The sequence below is a fragment of the Pleurodeles waltl genome, chromosome 4_1 (genome assembly GCF_031143425.1).
Source record: "Pleurodeles waltl isolate 20211129_DDA chromosome 4_1, aPleWal1.hap1.20221129, whole genome shotgun sequence".
Classification (NCBI taxonomy): Eukaryota; Metazoa; Chordata; class Amphibia; order Caudata; family Salamandridae; genus Pleurodeles; species Pleurodeles waltl.
This window is the reverse complement of record NC_090442.1, coordinates 1,018,274,155-1,018,301,036: the sequence shown is the minus strand read 5'-3', so window position 1 is coordinate 1,018,301,036 and position 26,882 is coordinate 1,018,274,155. Positions and strand designations below refer to the sequence as shown.

The window sequence follows — 26,882 nt, the reverse complement described above, 5'->3', positions numbered from 1 at the left end:
CAAACATATGTTAGTACCTTGACATTGTTTTTTTTAGTTATAAATGTGAGTACCCCATTTTTTATGAACTGATGGAGAGCATTACACTTCGTCTATCCACTTGTCTTCAAAATCTTCTCTTTCGTCAAATCTGGCTTCTTGGAACATTAGGACATCATCTCCTTTAATTTGGAAAGATATTTGGAGATTTTCCGTCTTTTAAAGGGATGGTTCAAACCCTCTGGGTTAAGAGAAATAATATTAAGATTATTCATAGAAAGATTATTTTACAACAATTTGGATGTCTTAGAATTGTAGTAAGAGTTTGTGTTCCTTTGTAGCATTTTAGCTTGTGTTTTGGTTACAATTTTGATGGAATGGTATGAAGCATGATATGTAAGAATACCAGACAATGGAAGCATTTAGAAAATAAAAGAAGAAAACATATGGATGAAAATAGAAACAAGAACACAAATTCCCCCGCCCTTCTTCCCCCAACCACCCCACAGCTGCACTTTAGTAGAGTGGTGATAGAGAGGATGTTGACTCCTTCGCCACAGTGGAATAAACCATCCAATATATCATAAAGCGGGACTGAGACCCTCGTTAATGATCAGTAGATGCAGCCACTATACCAAAACATTTCTTGATCAAGAGGTCAGAGCTAATAAGAGACCTCATGCTTCTAGTGAAGATAACACTCTAAAATTAAAACGTTGAAAACTTGACTTTAAGGCAATTGTAGTTGGTTGGTAGAAGAAACCTACATCTGGAAATCCACAAATCTGAGTATGTGTGTGACAATCCAAGGACGAATGAGCGAGGTTATTAGGAAGCTATTATCAGGAGGCAATTTTCCTCCTCCATGTGATCCAGCATTTCTCTTCCGATCGCGATGGAAGCCGAGCTTCCAGCACGATGGGAGGAGGCCTTGTGATTGTCAGCGCGCGATGTGCGCTGACGTCACACAGGGGTGGTGGAAGGGGAAGTGGATGGGTGGGGGGCCCATGGGGGGAATGCTAGCGCTCCCCCCGGTTCCCGGGTGCAGGACGAGGTGATCTCGTCCAAGGCACCCGGGAACTGGTGCCTTGGACGAGATCACCTCGTCCAAGGCACCGTACCGGTTAAGTAATTCCCGGAAGTGTTATTATTTTTTCTCATATGTTGTAGAATCTTTTCCGCATGTTGATACCTTAGTGGTTTGTAGACTAAGGGTGTGGGGTGAAGTTACCTGGCATCCTACATGCCAGAAGACAAAATTAGTATCTCCAATTCAGTCTTTCTCGAACTGTATGCTTGTTGTTTGTGGGATTCGGTCTTCTCCTTCAGATATCTTTGAGTTTGTTTCATGCCAGTTCTGATAGCTGTTTTTTCTATTTACATTGGGCCTGTATTAGTGTTGGTGGATTTAGCAAAGTCTTTCACTTCCATCAGTTTCTTTCAAATTGTCCCACTGCGTTGTTTATGGCAGGTTTCCCTTTGATGGGGAAGTCCAGATTAGGAGGATCTGCTTAAGAATGCTTCAGACTTGCTTTATGTCGTTTCTCTACAATATTGGTTGAGGAAATGTTCAGGCAATGTATTAGTACAATTTGGGGAATACAGTGTGTTTGACCTGGCATCCTTGTTGTGGTTTCCCTTAACTTCTTGCCTTCAGACATCCTGTTTTTGCTGGCCTTGGGATTTTGCGCACTTTAACAATGCTAACCAGTGCTAAAGTGTTTGAGCTCTTTCCCTAAAATGTGGTAACACTGACTTCTCCCCAATTGGCATACTTAATTTACTTACAAGTCGCTAGTAAAGTACAGGGCACGTAAATTAAATGTTACTTGTGGGCCTGCAGCACTGATTGTGCCACTGACTTAAGTGGCCTTTTAAACCGGTTTCAGGCCTGCTACTGCAGAGCCTATGTATGCAGTTTTAACCTGCCATGTCGACCTGGCAAAGTAAACCTTTTGCCAGGTCCAAACCTTTTGATACATTTTAGTCACCCCTAAGGTAGGCCCTACACAGCCCCATTTATTTAAAAAGTTGGATGTACTTTTAGGTTTTACATGTCCTGGTAGTGAAAACTCTTAAATCCGTTTTTTCACTACTGCAAGGCCTATCTCTCCCATACATTAACATTGGGATTACCTGATTACATCAATAGGTGTAATGCACAATCTGATAGAGATACCTGGTGTCTCTGAAATCACAATAAAAAAAAAATCACAACTTAAGGTAAAGTCAGGTGTTAAATTGCAATTCTGAAAATGCCACTTCTAGGTGGTTGATATTTTCTTACTTTAGCCTATTGGTGCCTACTGCCCGTCTCTGATCACATGGCTGGGGTGGGGTGACAGCAGGGCTTTGTGTATTCCATCTAGAACAGCCACCCACAACAGAAGCTTAGGTGGGCCTTGATGGGCCATCCTAGGCAGGATGGGAGGAAGGAGCTGGTAACAGCCTCACCTACTCCTGAATAGGCTGTGTCCTTTCCACACACACACAAAGGGCTGCATAACCCCCTGTAGTAATTCTTCAGCCAGGGCAGGAAGGGCAGGAGCTTGTACACTTCAAAGGCATGTCTTTGAAGTCTCCCCCACTTCAAAGGCCCAACTGGGTATAAGTAATGGACCTCTGACACCACCAACTCAATACACTTCTGGACCTGAAGAAAGGACTGTTGTCCTGCTCAAGGCCTGCCACTCCGTTGGACTGCTGTTTGCAGGACTCCTGCTCTACTGTGCTGACTTGTGCCTGATGCCCTGTTGCCTGGGAATGAGAAGGACTGGACCTGAATCTCTCCAACCCAGACAACAGAGTGATTCCAAGAGCTAGTCAGCCGGCGTCCTGATCTGAAGTCTCTGGGACATAACAGACTTCCAATCACCCTGCTACGGCACCTGAACCATCTGTGAGTCTATCTTGCCAAGTGGTGCCACCCCAGTACCGGGCCCTTAGAAGTGGATCTAAGGTGCCAACTCTAGCAGAACTTATGCATCCTGTGCTGCATGGGCAGAACCACTGCATCGCCCCTGTTTTATGGAACAGAACCAGTGCATCGCCTTCAGAACCAACACTGTGGCGCTTTCTTCTGTGCAAAGTCCCCGCAACTGCATCGACGACAGCCTTGTCAGGAGTACAGTGGCCAGTATTAAGAAATGCTCACCTTACAGAATGGAGATGAGGTAAGGTATCCTGTTGCCCATGTTGGAGATCGAGACAACACCATCTTGTGTATTTGTTTCAATGTTGACCCAAGATGATACCCAGTTAGTGCTGCGTCAAGTCCAAGATGGCGGTGCTCCATGACTGAAGGTTAGCACTCTGGACATTAATTGTGTTCCTCTCGCTATTCCCGTCTTCGCTCATGTGCTCCTGAGCTAACAAGCACTTCAACTGACTTTACCTCAAGGAGAGCAGTGTATTTGTATTGCTCTTGCTCGTAGCAACTTTTTGACTGGAATTCCTCCTTTTTTGGCCTCGCCTGTCATCCCTCAAGTGTGTACACTATGAGTAATTCTACATTTGGTGATTAGTGTTCCTGAAGTGAAAGGTTGTAATTTTTGACTGGAGAAATCCATGTGGGGTGAATTCTTGGAGTTTATCCGGAAAGAAGAAGGTGAGTAAGATGGTTATAAACATTTGGAGAAAAGGATTACAAATATTGACTGAGAAAGACTACAACAGATGTTGTTGAGAAGCTTCTAATTTTGTTGCTTACTATACTCTCAAGTAGTTAACTGTTTGGAATAATTTCTTGTCAATACCCATTAACTGGAATAGACTATGAGTAGAAAGTCTTGAAAGACTCACCACCAAGATATATAATATTCTCATTTTGCATTGAAAATACTGATTATTAATCTGCAGAGATAAGCAAGTCTTTAAAGCATTAAGGTATATGCATAAGCGAACAGAATGACTGAATTAGACATTTTAGTGTAGGAAGGAATGTATAATTATTAGTTGTTGCTATTGTTATTCTACTTAGGTGCTGTTAAGAGATTAACCATGAGGAAACTGTAACACCAGTAAGAAGAAAAGAACTGACAGAATACAGAAGGACACCAGGCTTGATGGCAGCCTCTCTTTTCTCCCAATCCCCTTTTACCCTTGGTTGTGTTTTTTTTAAATAATTGTATTCAGAGTAATCACAGGTGCAGTGGATATGGGACCTTACCTATGCTCCTGTGGAATACCTTGGCAGAGGTTAGTCTTTGACAAGCCTCGACGACTACACTGTCATTCTGCATTGCAGACTATCCACCCATTGAAATCAACGCATAGTCTCAATGTTAATGGAGCGGAAACCTGCACCCGAACTCCACTGCATCTCGGCACAGACGCTTTGCCATCACTGCATGAGGAACTTTGAGGCATCTTATCGGCTATCTGGGGAACATCAATGCATCTCCTCGGCGGCATGGCTTGGAACCAACGCAACGCTCTGCAACCAGGATTTGAGGTACTTTGGTTCAGCAGGGCCAAAGGGGTCCTTGTTGCTTCATCGCGGTCGGCCTGAACATTTGACTTTGTGCCAGTCCGCTGCCACCAGATACCCCAGGTTGGCTTCTAAGCGCTATTTTACAGTTTATTCTTTAAAAATTCAGAACTCAAGTTATACTTATTGGATTTTTGTCATTTTGGTCTTGTTTTATTTACTAAATAGATTTCTAGTTTTCTAACCTGGTGTGGGATCCTTTTTGTGTGTTATGTAACTGTTTTACTGTTTGAAGTGTTACACAAATACTTTACGCATTGTCTTCAAGTTAAGCTTGTCTGCTCTGTGCCAAGCTACCAGAGGACGAGCACGAGTTAATTAGGGTTGGCTTGTGCCTCACCCTCACAAGAAGTGTGTTGCTTGACCAGGGCTCACCTCCCAGTTAACCAACAACCCAATTTCTCACAGAGTGCAGGCGACTCATCCTTTTGCTTGATAGGAATGCTGGAGTTTCGATGACTGGGGCTTGAAAGTCCTTTGTGAGCTAATATGAATTCAATACACAGAGTTAGGTCAATATACCCAGCAGGACATTTGGGCATTAGTTAGCTCTGTGTTCGAATTGGGGTTGGTAAGACTGCGTTATTACTGTTATGTACTGTAGCACTTGTTATATGCTTCGAGAGCTTGAGTCTGACTTAGAGGCTACTACAAATATCTATGCAATCCTAAGGCTCTATATAATGATTACGTAGGTGCAGCAGAGCATTGTGATCTATCTAGAGTGATATTGTGGCAAAGGTCACTCCTTGCACAGTGATATATTTAATCTTTTATGACTGTATTATGAAACAGCAAGTGTCCTGTTTACATACAGAAGGGAGACTCAGTTCACTCCCACTGCTTTCCAAACTCAGAAAAGCTACTCCTGTGGCATCATTAATCTAAGGCCTGTGAGTGACATGCTATTAATGACAGCTCCTAAATAAGATGAGCATTTGAGCAGAGGGAGCCTGTGGGGAGTGTGGTTGCTGCTGTTTGCACTAAATTGGTGCCTCGTGTCAGACTACGCTTTAAGATTTTTTTTTTAGTGTGCTTTTAGTTTGTGCTCTTTTCCACTAAAGGCTTCTATTTTTCAGCAGAACAAGGGCTTGAGGTATTTGATTATCCCAGAATCAGAATCATCTTATTTACTATATTATGCAACATGTCAGTAAGTCCTCCCACAACAGTGCTTTAAAGTGCATGCTCCAGGGTAGTGCTCCAATGCTGAAGACATATGCGGTTTGGGGCACGAACAGCTCACTTGGACCAATGCTTTTCTTGGAATGGATCCACAAGGGGATGGAGCAGAACGGCTAAGCAGCCATCTCTTCACCCTCCAGGCCACCCCACCCCTCCTTACAAAAATGCATTTTCAAAAGATGTAGAGAGCGGGATGAAAAGCTGAAAGCAGCAGCAGCACCTCTAGAAGAGAAAATCTGTCTGAACAAAAACAGGTCTTATTTTTATGACCTTCATATCAGAGCACAGCAAGGGACAACATTGCAGTTCTTTAGGAAAACAATGCTCAAAATGAAGATCCAGCTTTCTCTTTGGAAAAACTACCAGGGAAGCAGTTACGCAAGTGGTGAATGTTAAAGATGTAACTTCTTTGTTCTGAACAGTTTTTATCCTTATTCCTGTTGTCCTGCATTGCCACTGGTCTAATTTCTTTTTGCCTTTTTTTTTTCTTCTATTCTAGCCTCATCCCCAAGCTCCGCCCCCGTTTTAAATCTTTTTTGAAGTGGGAAATTGTTCGTGTAACTGCTGTCTCGTCTCACCAGTAGTTTAGGGTGGAGTTCTGCTGTACATGATATACATGATTTAATGTCATGTGTAATCTGGTATCAATTGTGACATAATGACTGAAGTTAGGATGATATTTTTCTTCCAAAATTAAATGCTTAACGGATTGCATGAGTACTTCTGTTATTAAATAATGTTTTGACTCGTTAAGTCATTCTGGCTCTTATTTCTTTTTGTTGGTACATTTCAATGAGAAGCAGAAGTAAGGGGTGATGGTGGATTTCCTGCCTTGGCTTTTCAAAGGAAGACATTTCATTAGTAACCCGCACATGGAGGAAATGACTACACTCCCACGTGTTGGTTGGAAAAAGATCACTAGATCTTGGTGTCCCTGTACATTAAAAGGAATGATGTGCATTTAGATGTTGCTATGAGTTTTGTAGTTCTCATAAAGCCAGTTGTTGTAAATGACTAATCCAGAAACAAACCGGATTTTTGTGTCCTTCACGGAAATGTAACGTTCTCTTACAGCTAATCAGGTAATGACATTCACCAGAATATGTGCTACACCCCCACAGCTGCCTTGTATAAATATTTTCATAATTTGGCAAACGTATTTTTCTGTGTACTCAATGGTTTGTCTCACACTCCTGTCCTGGAAGCAAACAAGCAGTGTCAGATTTATGTATTACTACACCTAACAGTTGTGTTTTTACTAACCTCTACCTTCTTTTTGTAAAATTATCTCTATAGAGATTCATTACATGTACAGACGTCCAACAAATATTAAATCGAGAAAATCTGAAAACATGAGTTGGTTGTACTCTGCCGTGTGCTGAAAATTCCACTTTTGTTGACTGTGGACTTGCACAGAACAAGGTCTCAGTGCTCTTGTCAACCTGTGGACTCTCAATGCCTTCAGCCCTGCAGCAGCGTGCCAGATCAGTGGTGGTTGTAAGGACACATTACGTGCACACTAAATGCATTGCATTGGCTGTCACTCCCAGCTCTCACATGTTTCAAGGACTGCTGCATCCCCCTTGAAACTGTAACCACAAGAGCCCCACACACTCTCTCTCCAGGATGCCTCTCCAATGATGAATCAAACCAGGCTGGAAGACCTTCTCTGCAGGAAGAGAAAACCTTCTTCAAGTATATGATATGTTCTGAACTACTTACTCCACTCAGATGTGTACCAACTTTAATCAACTGTAGAAAAAATTAAAATATTTATTTTTAAGAAACTTCTTCATGATCTCTGGTCACACAAGCAAGTCATGAAGTTCTTCACCCACCTAGAGGTGTCCAAAGGTGCCAGTCAATGCTCCCAAACTTACCAGTAGAACCAGCAGTGCGAACCATGCTTTCTCTGGGGCAGCTATTATTACAGTAAAGCCCAAGAGCTACAACCTAGCACATTTGGCATTATCTTCACACCCAAAATCACCTCCCATGTAAACAATGGTCGCAAAGCCCTGTTACACCAGCAGTAAACAATGGTACACAACCTGCTTTCCAAAAACAAAACTGACTCTACACAAATATGCAAATTAAAGTACATTTGTTTAAAAAGTGATAAAAAAATAAATAAAATGCCTGGAGCTGTCCACCTAATTATTTATAATTGGAGACACTGCAGCATCTTGACGTTCTGATTATTAACCTGCATGGAATGTATCTTTATATATTGTCCCATCAACCTAATCCCAAGAACATCAAGAAACAAACAGAAAGCTGGTGAGAGAAATGTGGCACATTAAATAACATCATAATTTTTCATAAAGTCACACTTAAAAACAGGTCCCCAAACTGAAAGAGAAACAAGTATAGGAAAGAGAGTCAGGAAGAAAGGAACTCACATCAGAAGTGACAGCCTTATGTTTTTACTGACTGTTTTCAAAAACTAAAAAATTGAAAGTGCTAGCTGTTCAACACCTAGGCCTCTTTGAGACAGAGAATGAACTTAGAACAGCTTGCCTGGTTTCAGGAAGATGAACGTGTGAAACTGAAGACCTTCCCACTAAATTATTCTCCAAACTAAAGCTGAATATGAAGCGTCCATTCTGATTTAGGATACAAGTTAGCAGTGAACTAAAAGGCTTACCTTAGACACATTCCCAGTGCCTGTGAAAACAAACGTGATGGGCCCAATTGACTTCGGCATCAAACCCAGAGCAATTTCATAGCCGGCGTCCCGAACCGCTTGAACAGCCTGGCTGCTGTTTCTGTAGTTGTGTGCCATACCAATGTGCTGGAATTAGACACACTTTTCTTAGAAATTCAAGTGAATCAATTTCAGACATTACCCACTCAAACAATTTTACAAAGCTTACCATGAAAGGAGTGTGATGTCCCAACGCAAGAAACCGCAACCCCAGTCCATGTAAAATATTGATCATGCCTGTAATAGAGAAATGCACATTCTAAGGAGAGCAACTATATGACAGTACATCAATAGGACTCTATAGCATATACCGAGGAGCTCAGAACAATATAGAAGACATTTTGAAAACCAAAACTAAGGCTTTAAGATTGTAGTGATGGTCTATCTAGATTGTACTGCTGATGGACCAGGTACATAGATAATGTTATATGTGTACTGGTGAATTTTGTTTTTAAAGGCTACGATAAACATAAAAGACTAAAGATAGTTTTCAAACACGACTCAGGATTCGCTGATTACAAAATCATCTCGGACCACAAGATCATAGCTTAGGTCTGAAAAAGCAGTTCAGTGTGATATTCGCTGGGGTAACAGGGAATATGGTTAATTGTCTGTGTGTCAATAGTGGGGTTAATGAAGGTAAAGCAAGTTGGCCATAGGCTTTAATGAGGGTCTACAAATCGAAGTCAACTGGTTATCAAAGCAAAGCATCCTATTGTGTGGTTCTCTTGCCAGCAAAGTCATGGCGTAAGTTGCTAAAGGCAAACATCATGGTCCTTAGCTGGGACAAGGATGCAAACAAAAGACCTAGTGTAAGAACTTGGGGTATTAATTGGAGGGGTAAGTATCCACCTCAAGCAATATCCACAACCCTTGTCAGGGTGAAGCAGTAAAGGCACTACATTAACATGAGCAGGGGTGGCCCGTCTTTTAGGGCAGAGGGGCCACGCCCCCCACCTTTTCCCCTCATGAAGAGTGTCTGTCGGGCTGAACAAAGGACAGCCTGACAGACACTCTTCATTTTCAGCTCAGGCAGCCAGGAGCAGACATGCGCGATTTGCGCAGACTCCTGACTGCCTGAGCTGCACTTTGCTGAGCTGAGGAAGTCACAGCTCCTATGGGCGTGAACTCCGCGGCTCAGCAAAGGTGCCTCAAGGCCCTCCCCCGGGTGACGAGGAAAGCGTCCCCCATTGACTTTGCACTGGGCGCTTCAGGTTTAAGCCCTGCAGCGCCCAGGGCGAGTGTCAATCAGTGACACTTTGTCACAGAGCGGGGTTGGGTCAGCAGTCCTTCCCTTGTGCACCGCCTGTGAGCCTACCATAGAGGTGTTGCCAAATAAATGAGCAACCCCTCCTCTGTGACCATTCAAAACCAGTTTTGAGGGCAGTTCCTCTCCCACTAGGACTGGTGCATGCTTGACTGGGGGAATAAAGATGGTCCCTGCACATGTGTCAGCTAACATTCGCCAGTAACAGGGTAGGCCTTTTTGAAGTTAATCAAGTTCATGGGCACAGCCCAAAAGGTCATTCTGCCAAAGGAACAGAACACGTCCTCACACCGAAGGCCTTTATCTTAGCTCTGGGAGCAAGTTCACACCTAATCAAGGGGACTAGTCAGCTCTTTAATGACAGCTGTAACTCATACAAATCGAGACTTTAGGCAGGGAAAAGTAAGTTTTTAAAGTACCTCTTCCAAAGTATATTAATAATTCAATTTTACCAGTGCATTTGGCTTGTAATAAATATTTCAAAAAGTGCAAGAATGAAATCTGTAGCTGTTTCCCAGCCAGTGATAACACTATTCATTTTAATGTTCTATCCAAATGCTTTCCTATGCCAGCCCTGCTACAGCAAAAAAAATAGTTTTTGTAGTCTTTTAACTTGTCCTACTTTTAAATACCATGCACCCTGCCTTATGAGCAGGAAGGCCTATTTTGAGGTGACTTGTGAATACTTATAAGGAATGTTTAGGTCTGTCAAAAGGGGTTATTTTGACAGATCAAATCTGTAGTTTAAACCTGCAACAGTCAGGCTCCACTGTGCTGTCACTGCAGTGGATGGCACAATGGGTGTTGTACCATATATAAGGGGTTTAGAGGTAAGTGAAATATGTCAGTCAGGGATATGCCAATTTTAGTGTATTGAAAGGGGGGGGAGGGGGCACAGACACTTTACTACTTTTTTGCAGTGATAAAGTGCACATAGTTCTATAGCCAGCAAAACCAGTCAAGGCAAACACCTGTGAGTACACCTTGCAAAGGATATTCATTTTCAACACCTAGATTGCATGCTTAGGAAGACATTGTGTTTTCAAAAACAGTGGATTGTCAAGAAGCATTAAAAAAAAAAAAAATACATCTTTCCATTCATAAACTATCTCTGAGCGTGAACTCTTTAACTATATGGAAAGAAGTGCCTCACCCACCAAATTCACAGTGCCTCTTATGTAGAACACACAATTTGTAACACAAAGGAGACAGCTGGTACATAAGGTGCATCAGTGGTTTTAGAAATTTCAGCAGAGTCCCAGTTTCAGTTTGTTACTGGCCTGCCTCCCTTTTGACAAGATTATACAAAAGATAAAAAGTATCATTCAAGTAGCATGGCGAGCGACAATAGCGAAGGTGTTAGCATGACAATATTGTATTAAGTCCTCTGAATAGTCTTGTTCAGTTAGTCAAACACACTTGCATTTTTTGGAGGTAGATGGAGTAGCCACTAAAGAAACATTCAGACACCTTCCACGAACAGTATCGAATAAGATAATAGTTCATCAAAGTGGTTTTTACAAAAGGTTCCCCTGGGGTGGCCAACATGATCAAGAAGCAGCTGTGCTTTAACCCAAAGGAGGTAAAGAAGGGTGAGAATGACAGATTTCCGCAGGTATTGGCAAGCAATTGGGGGCGAAGGAAATAAAATATTCATCAGTTTGTATGTGCTGCTAACACAACAGTTTCAGGCAGTCTTACCATTTGTAATTGAGGCCCTAAAGGAAGACATTTTAAATTGGCCTATGTTGCCTGAGATGGACAGTGCAAGGAGAGTTTGAATAGGGCCCATGGGGAAATGGAGATTATATCCATGTCCGATTTCCGACTTGATGAGCAATCTGGAGCTATTAAAAAACGAGCACTGGGGACAACTTAGGTCAGTGAAAAGAGGACAACTCTTTGGGAAATTTTACAAACAGTAGGAAGTGGTACAGCATTTTTCAGAAGGCAAGCCAAAAAATGGGTGGGATGGAAGTTAATGGAGACTAACCAAGCACTGAAAGAAAAAAAGACTATGGCCCTTATTACGACCTCGGCGGTCGTTTCGTAAGACCGCCGAGGTACCGCCGTGCTGAAGACCGCCAGTGATGGCGGTCTTCCGCACCACGTTTTATGACCGCTGGCAGCCCTCCGTCCTTTTCCGTACGGAAAGCCGCCAGCAGCCATACTGGCGGTCGGCAGGAAAGTGGAGGCTGCTCAACCTCCACCGCCACGTCAACAGAACACCGCCCACAGAATCACGTCCCATGATTCGGTGTGGTGGTGTTCTGGTGACAGTGTGCTGGTGGTGGAGCTGCCCCCATGGATCCTGTCCCCTCCTGGATGGCCAACAGACAAGGTAAGTTGATCGTCCGTTAGGGGAGGGGGGCGGTGGGTGATGTGTGTTGTGTGCGTGCATGGGGGTATGCATGTGAGTGTGTAGAGGGGGTGTGTGAGGGCGTGTATGCGTGCGAGGGGTGCTGTGTGTATGGGAAGTGTGTGCAGGTCGGTCGGTGTGCATGTCTGTTTGTATGTGTTCGGGTATGTGTTGTTGTGATGTATGTGTGCGTGTAGGGGTGCATGTATGTGCATGTTGGGGGTGTGTGCGTGTAGGGGTGTGTATATTTGTATACGTGCAAGTTGGGGTGGGGAGGGGGGTTGTGTCACCTTTGGAGGTGGCAGGGGGGTGGGGGCATGACTCGTGGGGGGTAGGGGAGACCCCTATCAGTGCCAGGGAAGGAATTCCCTGGCACTGATAGTGCCTACTGCCATGGATCTCATGGCGGTTCCCAATCACCCGAAATCCATGGCGGTATGCAGGGTCCTGATACCGTTGGCGGTGTAGTGACGGCCGCCAGGCTGGAAACCGAAATCTCCAGCCCAGCGGTCATCACCGCCATGGCGGTCAGAATGGTGAAGTGGCGGATGTCATAATTCCATTTTTTTTTTCGCCGACCTGTTTGCAGTCTTACCACCGACCACCAGGGTCATAATGAGGGCCTATGTTCACTAGAGAGAGGAAAAAGGTTCTACGGGGGAAATAGAAAGGCTGAAAGAAGAATGTACGCAGGACACAAAAGACAGATTCAGGCAAATCGGGCAGATGTCCTAGAAAAGGGTCTACAAACATGAGAAGAGGCTGGGACGTTACCAGCAAGTATCAAAAACTAAGGAAAAGATGTGATTTCTATGCATGAGCAAGAGGTGAGAAAAAGAAGTGCTTCAAAGGTCAGACAAAACCGAGAGATTTTCTTCCTTTTATGTGACCGCACACCTCAAGGACACCTAAAAGTGAGGGTCAAATTATTAAACCCGTACTTAAAAAAATAGCAGTTTCAATAGGGGGAGTGGGGAAATAGGAGAACAACAGTTTAAACACGGGATATTAGCAGTAATCTAAAAACAGCTCACCATGGAATGGACAATTAAATTTTAATTAGGATCGTTACAATATAAAGGCGACTTTGCAATACAGCCTTTCACGTATAAAACTAAAGGATGCTGAGGCTTCAAACAATGCACTGACATGGTTGCCACCCTGGGCAAAGTAACCAAATGAGCTGTCAAAAAAAGACTTTAGGGGTCAGTGAGAAGTTGATGGTATTACAACCAACTTTCCCTCTAATTCATTTTCTGTGTTTGTGAAAATGTAACATTGGTGTACTTCCTTTTCTTTCTTTTATGAAAGCAAGTGATCCAGTGACAAAGTGGATAAAAGTATTTGTGACCAGTGCTTAATTTGTGCTTGTTGTTTCCGGTGCTGGGCACCGGCACTTATTTGTGAGGGCCGGGGCTTATTCTTATGCCTCAACCATTTGCTGCGAGCAAAAGACACATATGAGAAAGCTGGAAGAAGGAAAAACTAAAAAGCATCATAAATGGAGAAAGTTGCAGGATGAGCTGAAGGGGCAGAGGTGGCCGTAAATGGATTGAAGAGGCCCGAGATGGCTTCAGGATTACACTGCCTCAGTATTCAGTGCTGGCAGATTTAATTACAGCAGCCGCGTGTTTAAAAGAAGGGCTTTGAGCACCGGCAACTCTTTATTTACAAATTAATCACTATTGGTGACCAATTTTGAAATAAATGAGTAACTCTACACTTGGAGGTGTACTCATTTTTGGAGCTCACATAAGGTTTAGGAACTAGCACCTCAAAGCTCACGACAGTCACTGTTTTCTAGAAGCACTCCTCCAAAAAGTTTCTCAATTCCATTTCAGCATGAGCAAATATATTTTGTATGTTCCTTCACGTGTTTAGCCGCAGAGCAAAAGCACTTGTTAACTATTTTTCTTTTTTTTCTGCCACAGGGAAATCTTTTGTTTCCCTTGGAGAACGCCCCTTTTTCTAAAGTAACACAATTTTGGGGGTGCTCTAGTTTTCTCTGGGAAGTGATTTACTCACGTCATTATCATGTGCAAAAGCCCTTCATGCTCCAGAAACGTCATAAACTATTGTGCCGTCCAATGTTCCAATTTCGCTGAAGGTCCCAGAAACATTTTTGTGGTAATTTACTTTCCTAACTACCTATGATATAGCCAAGTGTTGTCTTTTTAAGATGTGTCAAGTTGGGGTGTCAACTTTCTCAGAGGAAAAAGAAAACAGCCATTTCTGCACGTGCCCAGGCTCTGGAAGGGCCAAATGATGGTTCCTGAACAGAAGAATGGCTGGTATAATCCTCTGTATTGTTCTGCAAATATTTGCAGTAATGGATCTTGCACTTTCTGCTTTAAGTGTACATTTCAAAGGTGAAAAAGTATTACATTTTAATGATTTCGTGATTTTATTATTTTTTATGTCTTGGCTTAACACCACCAGCCTGGTCAGTAAAATACTGATCAGGTGGCAACCGTAGCGTCAAGATATGCTCAAAGCTATTGATTTTTTTATTTTCAAAAGTATTTGTGCAGTACAATTATTTTAAAAGATCCACATTTGTGCAGTACCATAATGTTTAAAAAGTTCCAAACAAAAACTTCTTGTGAGGACTCCGGGTGACATCAGCGAGGGATAAAATTTGCGGGGAGTTGGAGTGCCAATACAAACAGAGTTGGTTAACCCCTTCAGTGCGGGCGTCGGCCACTGGCCCGACGCCCGCACTACCTCCCTGGTGCGGGTCACGACCAGTGGCCGACACCAGGGCGGGGGTTACTAAATCCTCGGGTGCATCGCACCCGAGGATTTATTTTTTTTTGGTCCCTGGGAGACACGGAGGCACCCCCCAGGGGCAAATTGTTTTTTTTTTTTTTTTTTAAAACAAAAAGAAAATAAATGGACAGGGGGTAGCCCGTGGGCAGGGCGACCCCCTGTGGGGGCAATAGCCATTTTGGTCCCCAAGGAAACCCATAAAACAACTAAAAAATAAATATATATATATCTATATAGATATATCTATGTAGATTATATCTATCTACATGGATATATCTATAGATAGATCTATATATATATGTATATATAAATATATGTATATATATATAGATCTATCTATAGATATATCTATGTAGATATATATATATATATATATATATATATATATATATATCACATTTGTCAATACATGTGTGGTTTCCCTGGGGGCTGCGATCGGCCCCCAGGAAAACCAGACCCACATATAAAAGTGATATATATATATATATATATCTATATATAGATTTGCCACCAGTTGTCTTGCAGTTGCAGCTTGCGTCTTCAAAGCAATGCACATACTTCAACTGACGCTTTTCAACTGTAGCTTTTAGGCAGCAATAAAAAAGTCAAGTAAGTATTGTGATTATCTTTCTGCTACAAAAGGGTCAGACTTGTCTAGTGGCAGTTTTAGTGCCATAAAGAAGCGCAGAAGGTTTATATGCCTACTGCAAAGAGCAAATCTGTATTTTATGTAAATAGCTGAGTACATTAGTAAAGTCAGCCATTACCTGCGCTATAATACAAATGAAATGTATGTGCAGGGTGGAGGGCAGCTATTTAGAGATGAAGGGCACTTTTGCTGGGTGGTAATGAGGGAATCCGAGGAGGAGGGAGTGGGAGCACCAATAATGATTGTCAGGTACCAATGTGGAAATCGTAACTAAAAAACAAACATTTGTTTGTAGAAAGGAGCGGCCCTGCAAAAAAGTGCAGCTGCCAAGGCCTCCAAAATGGCTTTAAAAAAATGAGACTGCGAGTGGTGAATCGACGACTGAGTGGGAAGTGGAGCAACATTAAGAATGGAGGGATTTCAGTAGGGAAATAGTACACGAGGAAGAGTGCAAGAAAACACGTGCAGTCAAACAGAGTGCTGAAACACAAAGAAAAAAGCGAATCCCCGATTGAAAGCAGTGCAAGGATACAAGTCATTAAATCAAAGGATGGTAAAGATCTATGTTGTAAGGGAGGTACAGTTACAATACAAAGAAGGAAAGCCATGAAATAAGAAGCAGGAAATTAAATTGACAAGGAAGTCAGCCAATGGTAAGCAATAAGGTGACAAAGTCCACTGTAATTATTGGTATTATCCACACTAAGTATTCGACAAGAGACAGTTAAAAGCAGCCTATAGGTGAGACATAAAATTAAACCTGAACTGAAGCTCTTTGTGCATAGAAGCGTTTCTTGTTGAAGCTTTTTCAATCTGAAAATATCCTATTCAGGCTCTAGGACTGAATACTTGCTTTTTGTACCATGTAGTAAACAAGCGAATTACCACTGATATCCCTCTTTCTGAGTGCTATCCTATCTAACTGAAGATTCCTCATCTTGTGAGTACCCCTAGGCCTCTGTCTAGACTCAGAATTTTTTCAGTAATTCTCTTGCATGTCAGTAGGTGGCATTGGGCAGCTCTACACCGACTCAGTCGTGCCCCGGAAGTGATGCCAGAGCCACATATAATTGCCATTCCTGTATGTTGACATCAGTTTCTCTTTGTTCTGTGTTCACACCATTAGATTTAGAGCCACTGACTGATGAGACTGGACAGTGTGCAGATCTCTAAATTGGGACCTTTTAAGGTGGAGAAAAAGAGTCTGTTATATACAACGGGGAGATGGGAGTGTCAGAGAGGAATATGAGGTTAGAGAGACAATCCACCAGAAAGAATAGTACAAAAGGTATGTAACTTGCCCTTCTGATGGATGCTTCTATCTGCAGATTCCTCACCTTGTGAATAGATACAAAAGAAGCCTCCTGAAGTGGAGTCTGTGGAATGGCTCAGACCAAAGAGCCCTGCAGGTTCAAATGGGCAAAGTGTCCCTCCAGGCGCCCTGGCTATCACTGCAGTAGTACTTTGTGAGCATGTGAATGGGTGCCCCTGTTGTTCTCTGACACATGTCCAAGACAGACACTCTGCAACGGAGCATACTGGTAGCTGCTTTGGCCATGGTAGAATGAGCCCTGACAGAAATTGGGTTTCTGGTCGGCAGAGGTATGCTTCCTGTCCAAGCAGGAACCACAATCCTAATCACAAACATACCCTAGGGTAGCCTGTGTTTACCCTCTGGTAGCTTGCATATAGCAGTCAGGCTTAACTTAAGAGGCAATGTTTTAAGTGTTTGTGCAACACTTCAAACAGTAAAACAGTGAAAACATCACACAAAAAGATACCACACCTGGATAGAATACTAGAGCTTAATTTAATGAACAGAACAAGACCAAAATGACAAAAAGCCAATAACGGAGGTGAGTCTGCGTCAGTGGGAGATGTGCCAGTTCCTAGAGGCACAACAGTGTCGATTTGTGGATTTTGGAATAGAGCAGCACTTTATACCCACTTCCAAGGAACGAGGACTGGATTCAAGGTTTGAGGGCCAGTCCTTCGTACCCAGGCAAGGAGAGCAGCAGGTCAACACAGCAAGAAAGCAGTTCTTCCAGAGCAGCAGTCCAGCAGAATAGCAGTCCTTCTTCCTGGCAGAGTATCCACAGGTCCAGAAGAGCACTGAAGTGGTGGTGTCAGAGGATCAGTACTTATACTCAGCTGTGCCTTTCAAGTGGGGGAGACTTAAAAGAGAGGTCTTTGAAGTGCACAGAGTCCCTGCCCTGGCTCCAGACTCACTACAGGGGGGATGAAGCCCTTTGTATGGGGACAGGACACTGCCTATTTAGGTGTGTCAGCCCCTCCCTTCCATCCTGCCCAGGATGGCCCATCAGGATGTTGATTGCCCATCAGTCACGCCTAAGCTCCCTTTGTGTGTGTCTGCCTAAAGAGAATGCACAAGTCCAGCTACCATCCCAACCCAGATGTGTATTAAAGACAGGCGTCAGGCATACAGGGCTAAGACTAGGAAAATGCCAACTTTCTAAAAGTGTCACTTGCAAAATTATAATAATAAATCTGACTTTACCATTAAAGAGGATTCATCATTAGAATTCCATAGGTAATGAACATGACAGGTCTACCCCTTCCTAATCTGGAATTGCCGCTTATTAAATGTAATAAGGAATCCCCATTCTTATCCTATGAGAGGGGTAGGCCTCACAGTAGAGAAAAACAGATTTGGGAGTTTTTCACTACCAGGACATATAAAACTTAAACATATTTCTCCTGCCTCTGAAGTACATAGCACCCTGCCCTATAGGCTGCCTAAGGCCTACCTTGGGGTGACCTACATGTAATAAAAGGGGAAATTAAGGCTTGGCAAGGGGTTTTAAATGCAAAGTCGACATGGCAGTGTAACCCTGCATCCAGGCTGCAACGGCAGGCCTGGGAATTGTTTTAAAGTGCTACTTAAGTAGGTGGCAAAAGCAGTGCTGCAGGCCTACAGTAGCATTTAATTTATAGGCCCTGGGCACATGTAGTGCACTTTACTAGGGACTTATAAGTAAATTAAATATGCCAATTGTGAAAAAGCCAGTGTTACCATGTTTAAGCAGAAAGCACAATCACTTTAGTACTGGTTAGAAATGGTAAAGTGCCCAGACTCCTAAAGCCAACAAAAACAAACTCAGAAAAAAGGGAAGGAGGGAGGCAACAAGTTTGGGGATAACCCTGCAGAAAGGAACAGGCTCAACAAGCCCTCAAGCCCGCTTGGGGCTGCTTGTTAGTCAGTGGGTAGCAGATGTTGATGCAGAGTACTATCCACCTTGAAGTTCTTTTCTGCACTGTCTTACCCTTTGCTCCTGTGAAACCAAACAAGGAGCTGGTTGTCCACCCAATGATCCTTGTTTCGACTGATGCAAAAACTTAAAGTTCTTTTGTGATCCAAACAATTGATTTTTTCTTCCTCTTTCGATGGAGGAGGTGGAGCAAAGAATGGCAGAAAGGTGATGAATTGTCTGATGCAGAAGGGCATTACAATCTTAAGCATGAATGTCGCCATAGTCTGTAGCATCAGTTTGCCTGGAAAAAATATGGTATACGGCTGCTGGACAGACAGTGCTTGCAACTGACTCATGCAACAAACTTATGTTATAGCTATGAGAAAAACTGTTTTCAGATTCAAAAGACGCAGAGGACAGCTGTGCATTGGCTCAGATGATGTACACATCAAATATGTGAGAACAAGGTTAAAGTCCCACTGAGGCATCACATGTGGTTTGGGTGGAAACATGTGGCATAACCCTCCAAAATGATTCACAACAAGTAATTAAAAAACAGTCGTTGATTTCTTAATGTGAAAATGCAGACAAGACAGAAAAATAACCTTTGACAGTGGCCATAGCAAGACCCTGCTGGGACAACAAAGATAGCACAAACAGCAATACATCTAACAATTAGGCTTCCAACGGTTCTATCCGATGAAAAGTGCACTAAGCTACAAATGTCTCCCACAGTCCGGCATACATGTTTTTTGTGGATGTTTGTCTGGCTGCCAAGATGCCATCCACTACCTCGGGAGGGAGGTTGAAAGCAGTCAGCTGTGAAAGCTCAATATCCATGCATGGAAGCGTAGATTATGCAGGCATGCATTTGAGAACCCTGCGCTACTACTGCAACAAAAGATCCTCCTGAACCGGCAGCTTGATCGGGGACAGATGCTCATGCCCAGACATTCTGGCTATCACATTCTCCTGATCCAATTCAGAGCCATTAAATGACTTTGGCAAGCCCTTCCTGATATTCTTCAGAACAGTGGGCAGGAGAGGTGGAAGCGGAAATGCACACAGGAGAACAAAGCACCGCTCTAGCTCGAAAGTGCCCCTGTGACAGAGTCTTCTTGAGAAATGCAACTTGCATAAAGATTGGGCACTGCACTTTCTTGTGGAGGATAAAAGATCAAGCCACGGTCCCTCACATTGTTGGAAGACACCCTGCGTCACCTCAGTGTGCAACTTTCATTCGTTATCTCCCAGGCAACGCAAAATTAGTACATCCACCCTGACATTTAAATATCTGGCCATATGGTTTACTACAAGAGAGGCTCCATGATGAATAAGCCAGTTCCAGATGTACAGAGACTCCTGGAAGAGGACCCAACTCCGCCCTCTTTGTTACAGTACCATATGGCAGTGGTGTTGTCTGTGAGAACCTGAAACAGCACCCTCTTGATGGACAGGAGGAAGGCCTTTACTTCCATCTCCAACAAATTGTTATTGTGCCAGGCCTCCACCAGCAGCCACAGTCCTCTGATCTCCACCTCTCCCCTGGCCTCCTCAACCCAGCAATTATGCATCCATCAGGGTCATCAACACTGAGTAGGGTATACAGAGGAACCGGTTTCCGGTCCAACTGCAGTTGAGCAGGCACCAATGCAGACCTTTTGCAGTCTCAGATGAAACCTGGATGGAATATGACAGGATCCCTTGCCACTGAGAATTCAGATCCGAATGAAGATCCCTCCTGTATCATCTGACAAGTTTCTGAAGCAGGATGCAGGAGACAAAGCCAAAAAGCCTCAGAACTGCCCTCACTGAGACAAAGGAGAGAAGTTGAAACATCAGGATCACAACCCAAATGTCCTGGATTTGTTGAGATCTTGGAAAGGTGCTGGGAGCTCATTAGAGGACCCTGCCAAGTACTGTTCCTACCAGTCTTCCTGGGTTTGCGGGCAGCCCGCGCTGCTGCAGCCCCTCAGACAGGATTGTGCCTCTTGCTGCTTGAAAAGCTCAAGCAGGGGAAGGCAGAAGAAAGGATTTCCTGTGGGAGGGGAAGGCAACACCTTCTGCCTTGGAAATAGGTGTTTCAAGGCTGGGGAGGGGTAGCCTCCCCACACCACTGGCTTGCTTTGAAGGGCACATTTGGTGCCCTCCTTGCATAATATGGCTTGCACCAGTTCAGGGAGCCCTGGTTCCTACTCTGGTGTGAAACCACACAAAAGAAAAGGGAGTGACCACTCCCCTGTCCATCACCACCCAGGGGTGGTGCCCAGAGCTCCTCCAGGTGGCCACTTGATTCTTATATTTTGGAAACAAAATGTGCAGAGGCCCCTGGGAGCATCTGGTTGGTCAGGACAGGTGTATGATGTCAGTGATCCCCTCTGATAGGTGGTCACCCTGCAAAGTGACCAAGCCCCCTATTAGGGCTATTTAGGGAGTCCCTGGCAGGTGGGTCCCCATATTTGGTGTGCAGGACTCCATCAGGACTCCTCTGCAGCGACCTCTTCTGCTCCTGGCCACCGGAACTGCTGCTGGACTTCACAGGAACCAAACACTCCTGCAACTCCCGAGATGATCTTACCTTGCAACATTGTTTCCCTGCTCCTTCCAGCAACTGCAACATTTCCATGGCTGTGCATCTTCTGGCGTAAGCAAGACTTCAGCTACACTAAAGAAGTAAGAAGGAATCTACCTTGGCTTGAAGGAGTCACTCCCCTGAATCCGAAGGCACCTAAGGGAACGGCGTCCAGCTGCTGGGATCTTCTGCCATCCGGCTACAGGAAAAGTCTCCAACACAGGTGGTGGTTCTGAATCGTCCTCTTAGTCCTCTCTACCTGCTGTCCAACGTGGGAAACGGTGAGCCCTTTCCTCTCTTTGCAGGACAGTACCCCTGTGCACCACAACTCTTGCAGCAACCAAATCTTGTTAACTCTGGCTGCAAGGGATTTTCAGGCTCCAAGTAGCCCCGGCCTCTCCTCTGCTGCTCCAGTGACATGGGACTCCTCTCCAGGTGTCCTGACTGGGCCTCACTGCAACTTACTGTGCCTGTTGCTTGTGGGGGTTACGACTGCTAGGCTGGCTCCCCCGCCTGCTGAGGGTCAGCCCGGACTTCCCTCCAAGGGTTGAGTACCCAGGACCTTGCTGGTCCTGTTCTTCTCTGCAAATCCTCCTCTGCCCAGATTTGCATTTGCCAAGGCTTGTTGGTGGTCCTCCTCACCACTAACCATCTGCGATCCAGCAACCAGCGTGGGTCATCATCTGCACGACTCCAAGGACCTCTCTGCAGCTCCTGGGCTCCACAGTGGATCTTCATCTTCCCTTGTCGACCGAGATCTTCATCCACAAAACGGTGGGTAGTGGCTTCTGCCCTACCTGGACACTCCTGTGCGGACTAGACTCCGTACCCTTCTTTCATAGGTCCTCTTCATCCAGAATCCACAGTTGGGTTCCACTTGACCGGCCCTGGTCTTGCAATATTCCTTTTCCAAGTCCCCTTGTTAGTCCTTTGGAAGACCAGGTAACTTACCTCTATTCTCCTGGTCGCTGGGGGTTGCCGAGGTATTCACCTCTTGGGGTCCTGCTCTCTCCCACCTCCTTTCTAATTATTCCACATCCTTGGCTGGGGGACCTAACGTCGCATTCCACTATTTTAGTATATGGTTTGACCCCCCTCTTGGGCCCTAGCTATTTTCTGCTATTTCTTGCCAATGCTTGTTGCTTTTCCATGCTAAGTCCAAATACTTACTGTGTAAATATAGTGTGTACTTACCTCCAGTTGGGGGACTGCCTATAAGTAATCTAGTTCAGTGTTACAAAAATAAAGGTACTTTTTTACAGTAACACTGTGTGGGTCCTTTCATGTGTGATAAATTACTGTGTGACTGCTGTAGTATTGCAAGTGCTTTACCCTTTTCTTAGATAAGTCTTGGCTGCTCACCACAGCTACCACTAGAGAGCCCTGGCATCCTAGACACTGTCTCACTAACTAATAGGCCAGCTTCCTACATTGGTTATTTGTAAAATGTAGAGGAGTCACTTTTGCATATATGTCTGTAATTGGCAGGTGAGTGAGTTCTGAGTTCATGGATATGGGACTGAGAGCATGTATTTTGGCTTATGTGAAACGCGGGATCACTAGTTGCATAGATACTTTGAAAAACTATGGGGGTGTTTTGGATTTCAAAAATATGATCACATTGTGGGTCATCACCACAGTGGTATTCTTCGAGGGTGGGAATCAACAAAAGGGCCTTACGAGTGGTATGTGTCATAATGTATTCTTATTAGATTGTGCCCAGGTGGGCACCTAATAATGATCAGGAACCATAAGCATCAGACTAGTATGTTCACCCACTACGAAATTATAGAAATATAAGTGGGAGGATTTTTTGGGGTACAATAGAATGTAGTAATATAATAATGAGTGATAGGTGATTTTGGAATAAGGTATTCTTCTAGTGTCTTTTTTGTGTGATTGAATATATAGAATGATTCCAATATTTTGTTTTTATGATTTCAGCTGTGAGGAAGCGTCCTGTATTGCCGCGAAACACGTGTTGGCTGAAGTTTTTTTAATCCATTAATTGTAACTGTAATGTATGTATGTTTTTAGGAATGTTGGCTACTCCTAAGATTGTCAGACCCTTTAATTCTCTGTACATGTAACTAGTCCAATGTATAAAGAAAAATATGTTGTTTATAATATTGATTTGAGAAATCTGATGCTTAGAAAATGTCATGGGAATGTTAAGTAAGTTTCTTACTGAGACATGTATTGGGAAACCTTTCTGAAACTAAAGCTGATTGGAACTTTAGCATTTTGTAATAAATGCACTGATAAACATAAGATTTTGTGGTTTGTCCTCCCTATAAAACACTGAATTACTTCCATTTGACTTGAGTTGGTAACATGAAAGGATCCACCGTGAAGTAACATACAGGTTATATAGAACGTAAAATTAATACTTTCTAGGTCAAAGAAGTAACTACAGTAAGATTTTTTAAACAATCATAACATTAATGAAAAACAGCTGTCATATGCTTAAATTCCTGAAATATTTAATAAAATGCCTTTATACAAGTCAGAAATAGTACCTGCCACGCCAGCCCACTGTCCAAAGGCGACAACTCGCGTTCCTTTATGGTCCATCATCTTTTCGTAGTCAATCAATCGAATTTCCTAAAGAAAAATTAGAACATACGTAGGATAATTTTAATTTATGGAGTGAATACTATTATGTCTCAAGATGAAAGGACTAAGCTAGCAATAAAGTTAATGTGACATTTTCAAACTCTCTATTGACTGAACAGTGTACTTGTGTTTTGTACTAAGAGGCTATATTTCAGATCATCAGCAGTGTGGGATGGAAGAACTCCCTGCTTGATGGATGCAAGTAAAAGGTACTTCATCTACAATGTGAACCCACGCTATACCCACGTTATTCATTCATCGATTCACCACTGTACAAACAACGTACACACCATTCGCTACTTTTCTATATTTGCAATACTACTGGGTGAATGTTTTACATAATCACCAAATGAAAATAGAAAAAGCATGAGAAAAAAATGAGTGGTGTTGCAAAGTTAAACTGTTATTGAACTAACATGAGTACCTGCCAGGAATCTATTTTCTCTTACCTGTTTCAGAATCTCGTCCAACAAGGACATATTTGCTTCTTGAGCTTTGATGGTGTGTGAGAAGAACGCGTATGTCTTCCTTGCGATTAACTTATCCTCTGGCGGCCGTTTTACTCCCACAATTAGAGATGCCTCTGAGATATCCTCCTGAATAATGCCGCCCGCCTTTGCATACTCCTGGTCACAAATGAAAGTAACACGGTCACCTGTGTTACATTGGAGTTGCTGCAACATGTTGTACCATTTGCAAAGGAAAACATTTTCACTGACCTCCAATGAACAGAGTAAGACCATGGCATATGACCTTTCAAAGATATACAGTACAATGTAATGTAATGTGCGTCGATTCAGCAGTATACAATCTTCTATTTTTACTTACATGCATGTACGATACAGGCAGTTATATTTAATCCTACTCAAATGTAGGCAAGGTTCCAGATAGCAGCTATTGACTGCAGATTGAACGAGCTGGCATAGTGAAAGACATCACTTTCAAGCAGTGCTTGCAAAGTAGAATGGGTGGAAGGAAATGGTACAGACAAGATAAAGCATAATGATGTAAAAAGTAAATTTGCAAAAACTAAAATATAAAGGCACACTAATGCCTGCTACTAAAGGCATCCCATGACAAGGCTTCAGCAATATAACTCCACAGTGGAAGGGCTCCATATAACACGTCGATAAGTAGGGCCCCATAAACTGTGATTGGTTAGTCAAAGACAATGTGATGGGGTTGCAAAAGCAGGACTTGATGTCCCATGACAGCTAGGGCCATGCCGGCGTTTGTGGAGCCAAGCTTGCTCTCTGAATTCCCAATTTCTGATGAAACAAGGCCTGATGTTTAGGGGCGGAGCAGGCTTATTTATTACCTGAAGCTCCAAATTATAGGATAGTTACTTGACACTGCAAATTGTTCACATTCGCCCTTAAAAGGCAGAAACGTTCAGCAAATAGAAGCAGAACGTCGAACCCCAGATTAGGAATCCCACAAAGCTCAGTGCTCTGCAACTTACGCAGAGTATGAGTAGACCACCAACCAACAATGTTTCTGTTTTTCATAGTTTTGTTGAAAACGAATCAGGAGACCTCAGACTCCATCCACCTGAGCAGAGGAGCAATGCTCTATGCTGTTGAATAAACAGACCACAACTCCAACCTGCCTAACACCACAACTTATTTGTACTACAACATATTTGTGGTGCCAGGCAGCGTGCCTTCTACAAAAACTGTGCATATTTTTAGGTCCAGGCGTTAAGCCGTTTGTGTAAAAGAGTTTTATTTGAAGTGCAAGCCGCATCTGTAAGGTATGTGAGGATCTTGGAACAAATGATCCATCTGTGGAGAAGTGTGGCTCAATGGTTAGAGCGGCAGACTCTGATGCAGAAATCTGTCCCGGGACCAGGGTTCAATTCCCGCCTCGGCGGGTCCTGGGCTCAATTTCCTCGGACCTGATAATTCTCACATCGGTGCCTAATCTAATTCATGGGTCCCACTCTGTAACTCTGGGCAATAGCTTGCTTAATCTCCACAACGGCCCCAACAGTGCTGGGATGCCTGGCTTCACCTTGGAGGCTGCCCAGGAGTGGGCACCTCACTGGGAAAAGCCAGGAGGGGTTCCACAGCGGTATGCGTACAGCGCCTTGAGACCCTAACGGGTGAGTAGTGCGCTATACAAGTACGAAGTTTAAATGTTTTAAATACAAAGGCCTCAGGGGCAAAAATGGCAAAGATTGTCCTAACATGTTTTCAGGAATTCCAGATTTTATTCTGGGTGTCACTGTTGCTTGTTGAAATCAACTCTTTACCTTTACAGCCTTAAACAGAACGAAAGGATATGGATCTATAAGCAATTCTGAAAATAAATGGATAGTTATTCCATAAGGAGAATGGCAAAGATATTAAGGTTGGGCATTAGTTTGAGATCAGAAAGGCAAAACTGAATGTGGTTTAAATAGGAGAGTGCACGTGCTGGCACCACGATACAGAGGTCAATTGTTGGGATGCATCATCTTATTCGTGGAGGACGTTTTCTACTGGCCTGTGTGTAGTGCCCATGGGGGCAAGGCACACTTATTATTGGTGTGGTTAGCCAAGTCTGGCCAGGAAATTGTCTTGGCGAGTGAAGACATGAAGAACAGGAGTTTTTCTGAGACTATGTTGCAGCTACTATGATGACAGCCATGCCTCAAACCTCAACAACATTTTTAGGGCACCAACACAAGCACTGCTGTACATTATTAGAAGAGCCACTCAAAACTATGTCCAAGTATAACGCTCCTTGTATTTTAAAACTGCAAACAAAGATTATGCAAAAACACAGTTAACTTGGATACTATTCATGTTATTTTTTGGCACGCTAAGTAAAAGCCCCTTCCTTCACAGAAAGCACACTCAATGATGTTGCTCAAGGGTCACGTATGAGGTCAATTGGTCGAAGTATAAAAATTATTTTATTCACATTACACAATCAACTTGAGAACATCACAAAACACTGGAATGGCCAGTCTGGCATTGCCTGCAAACCTTATGGATGCATTGTTACTTGTTTTTTTTTTCCCTGTTACAGTGTTTCCAACGCTTTATTGTTGAGAAAGCTGCCAATCCCTTGCCAAAAATAATTTATAAAAGG

General features: G+C 43.4%; 1 protein-coding gene across 1 annotated transcript in view; it reads right to left on the bottom strand.

Annotated features, from left to right (window-relative positions):
- AASS (aminoadipate-semialdehyde synthase) overlaps positions 1-26,882 on the bottom strand; it is a 332,460-nt gene that overhangs the window by 265,013 nt on the left and 40,565 nt on the right. The window contains exons 3-6 of the mRNA XM_069229897.1: positions 24,254-24,430; positions 23,708-23,792; positions 8,530-8,597; positions 8,301-8,447 (exon numbers count right to left, since the gene is read on the bottom strand). Coding sequence (XP_069085998.1) covers positions 8,301-8,447; positions 8,530-8,597; positions 23,708-23,792; positions 24,254-24,430 — 477 coding nt within the window. The remainder of the gene's footprint in view (positions 1-8,300; positions 8,448-8,529; positions 8,598-23,707; positions 23,793-24,253; positions 24,431-26,882) is intronic.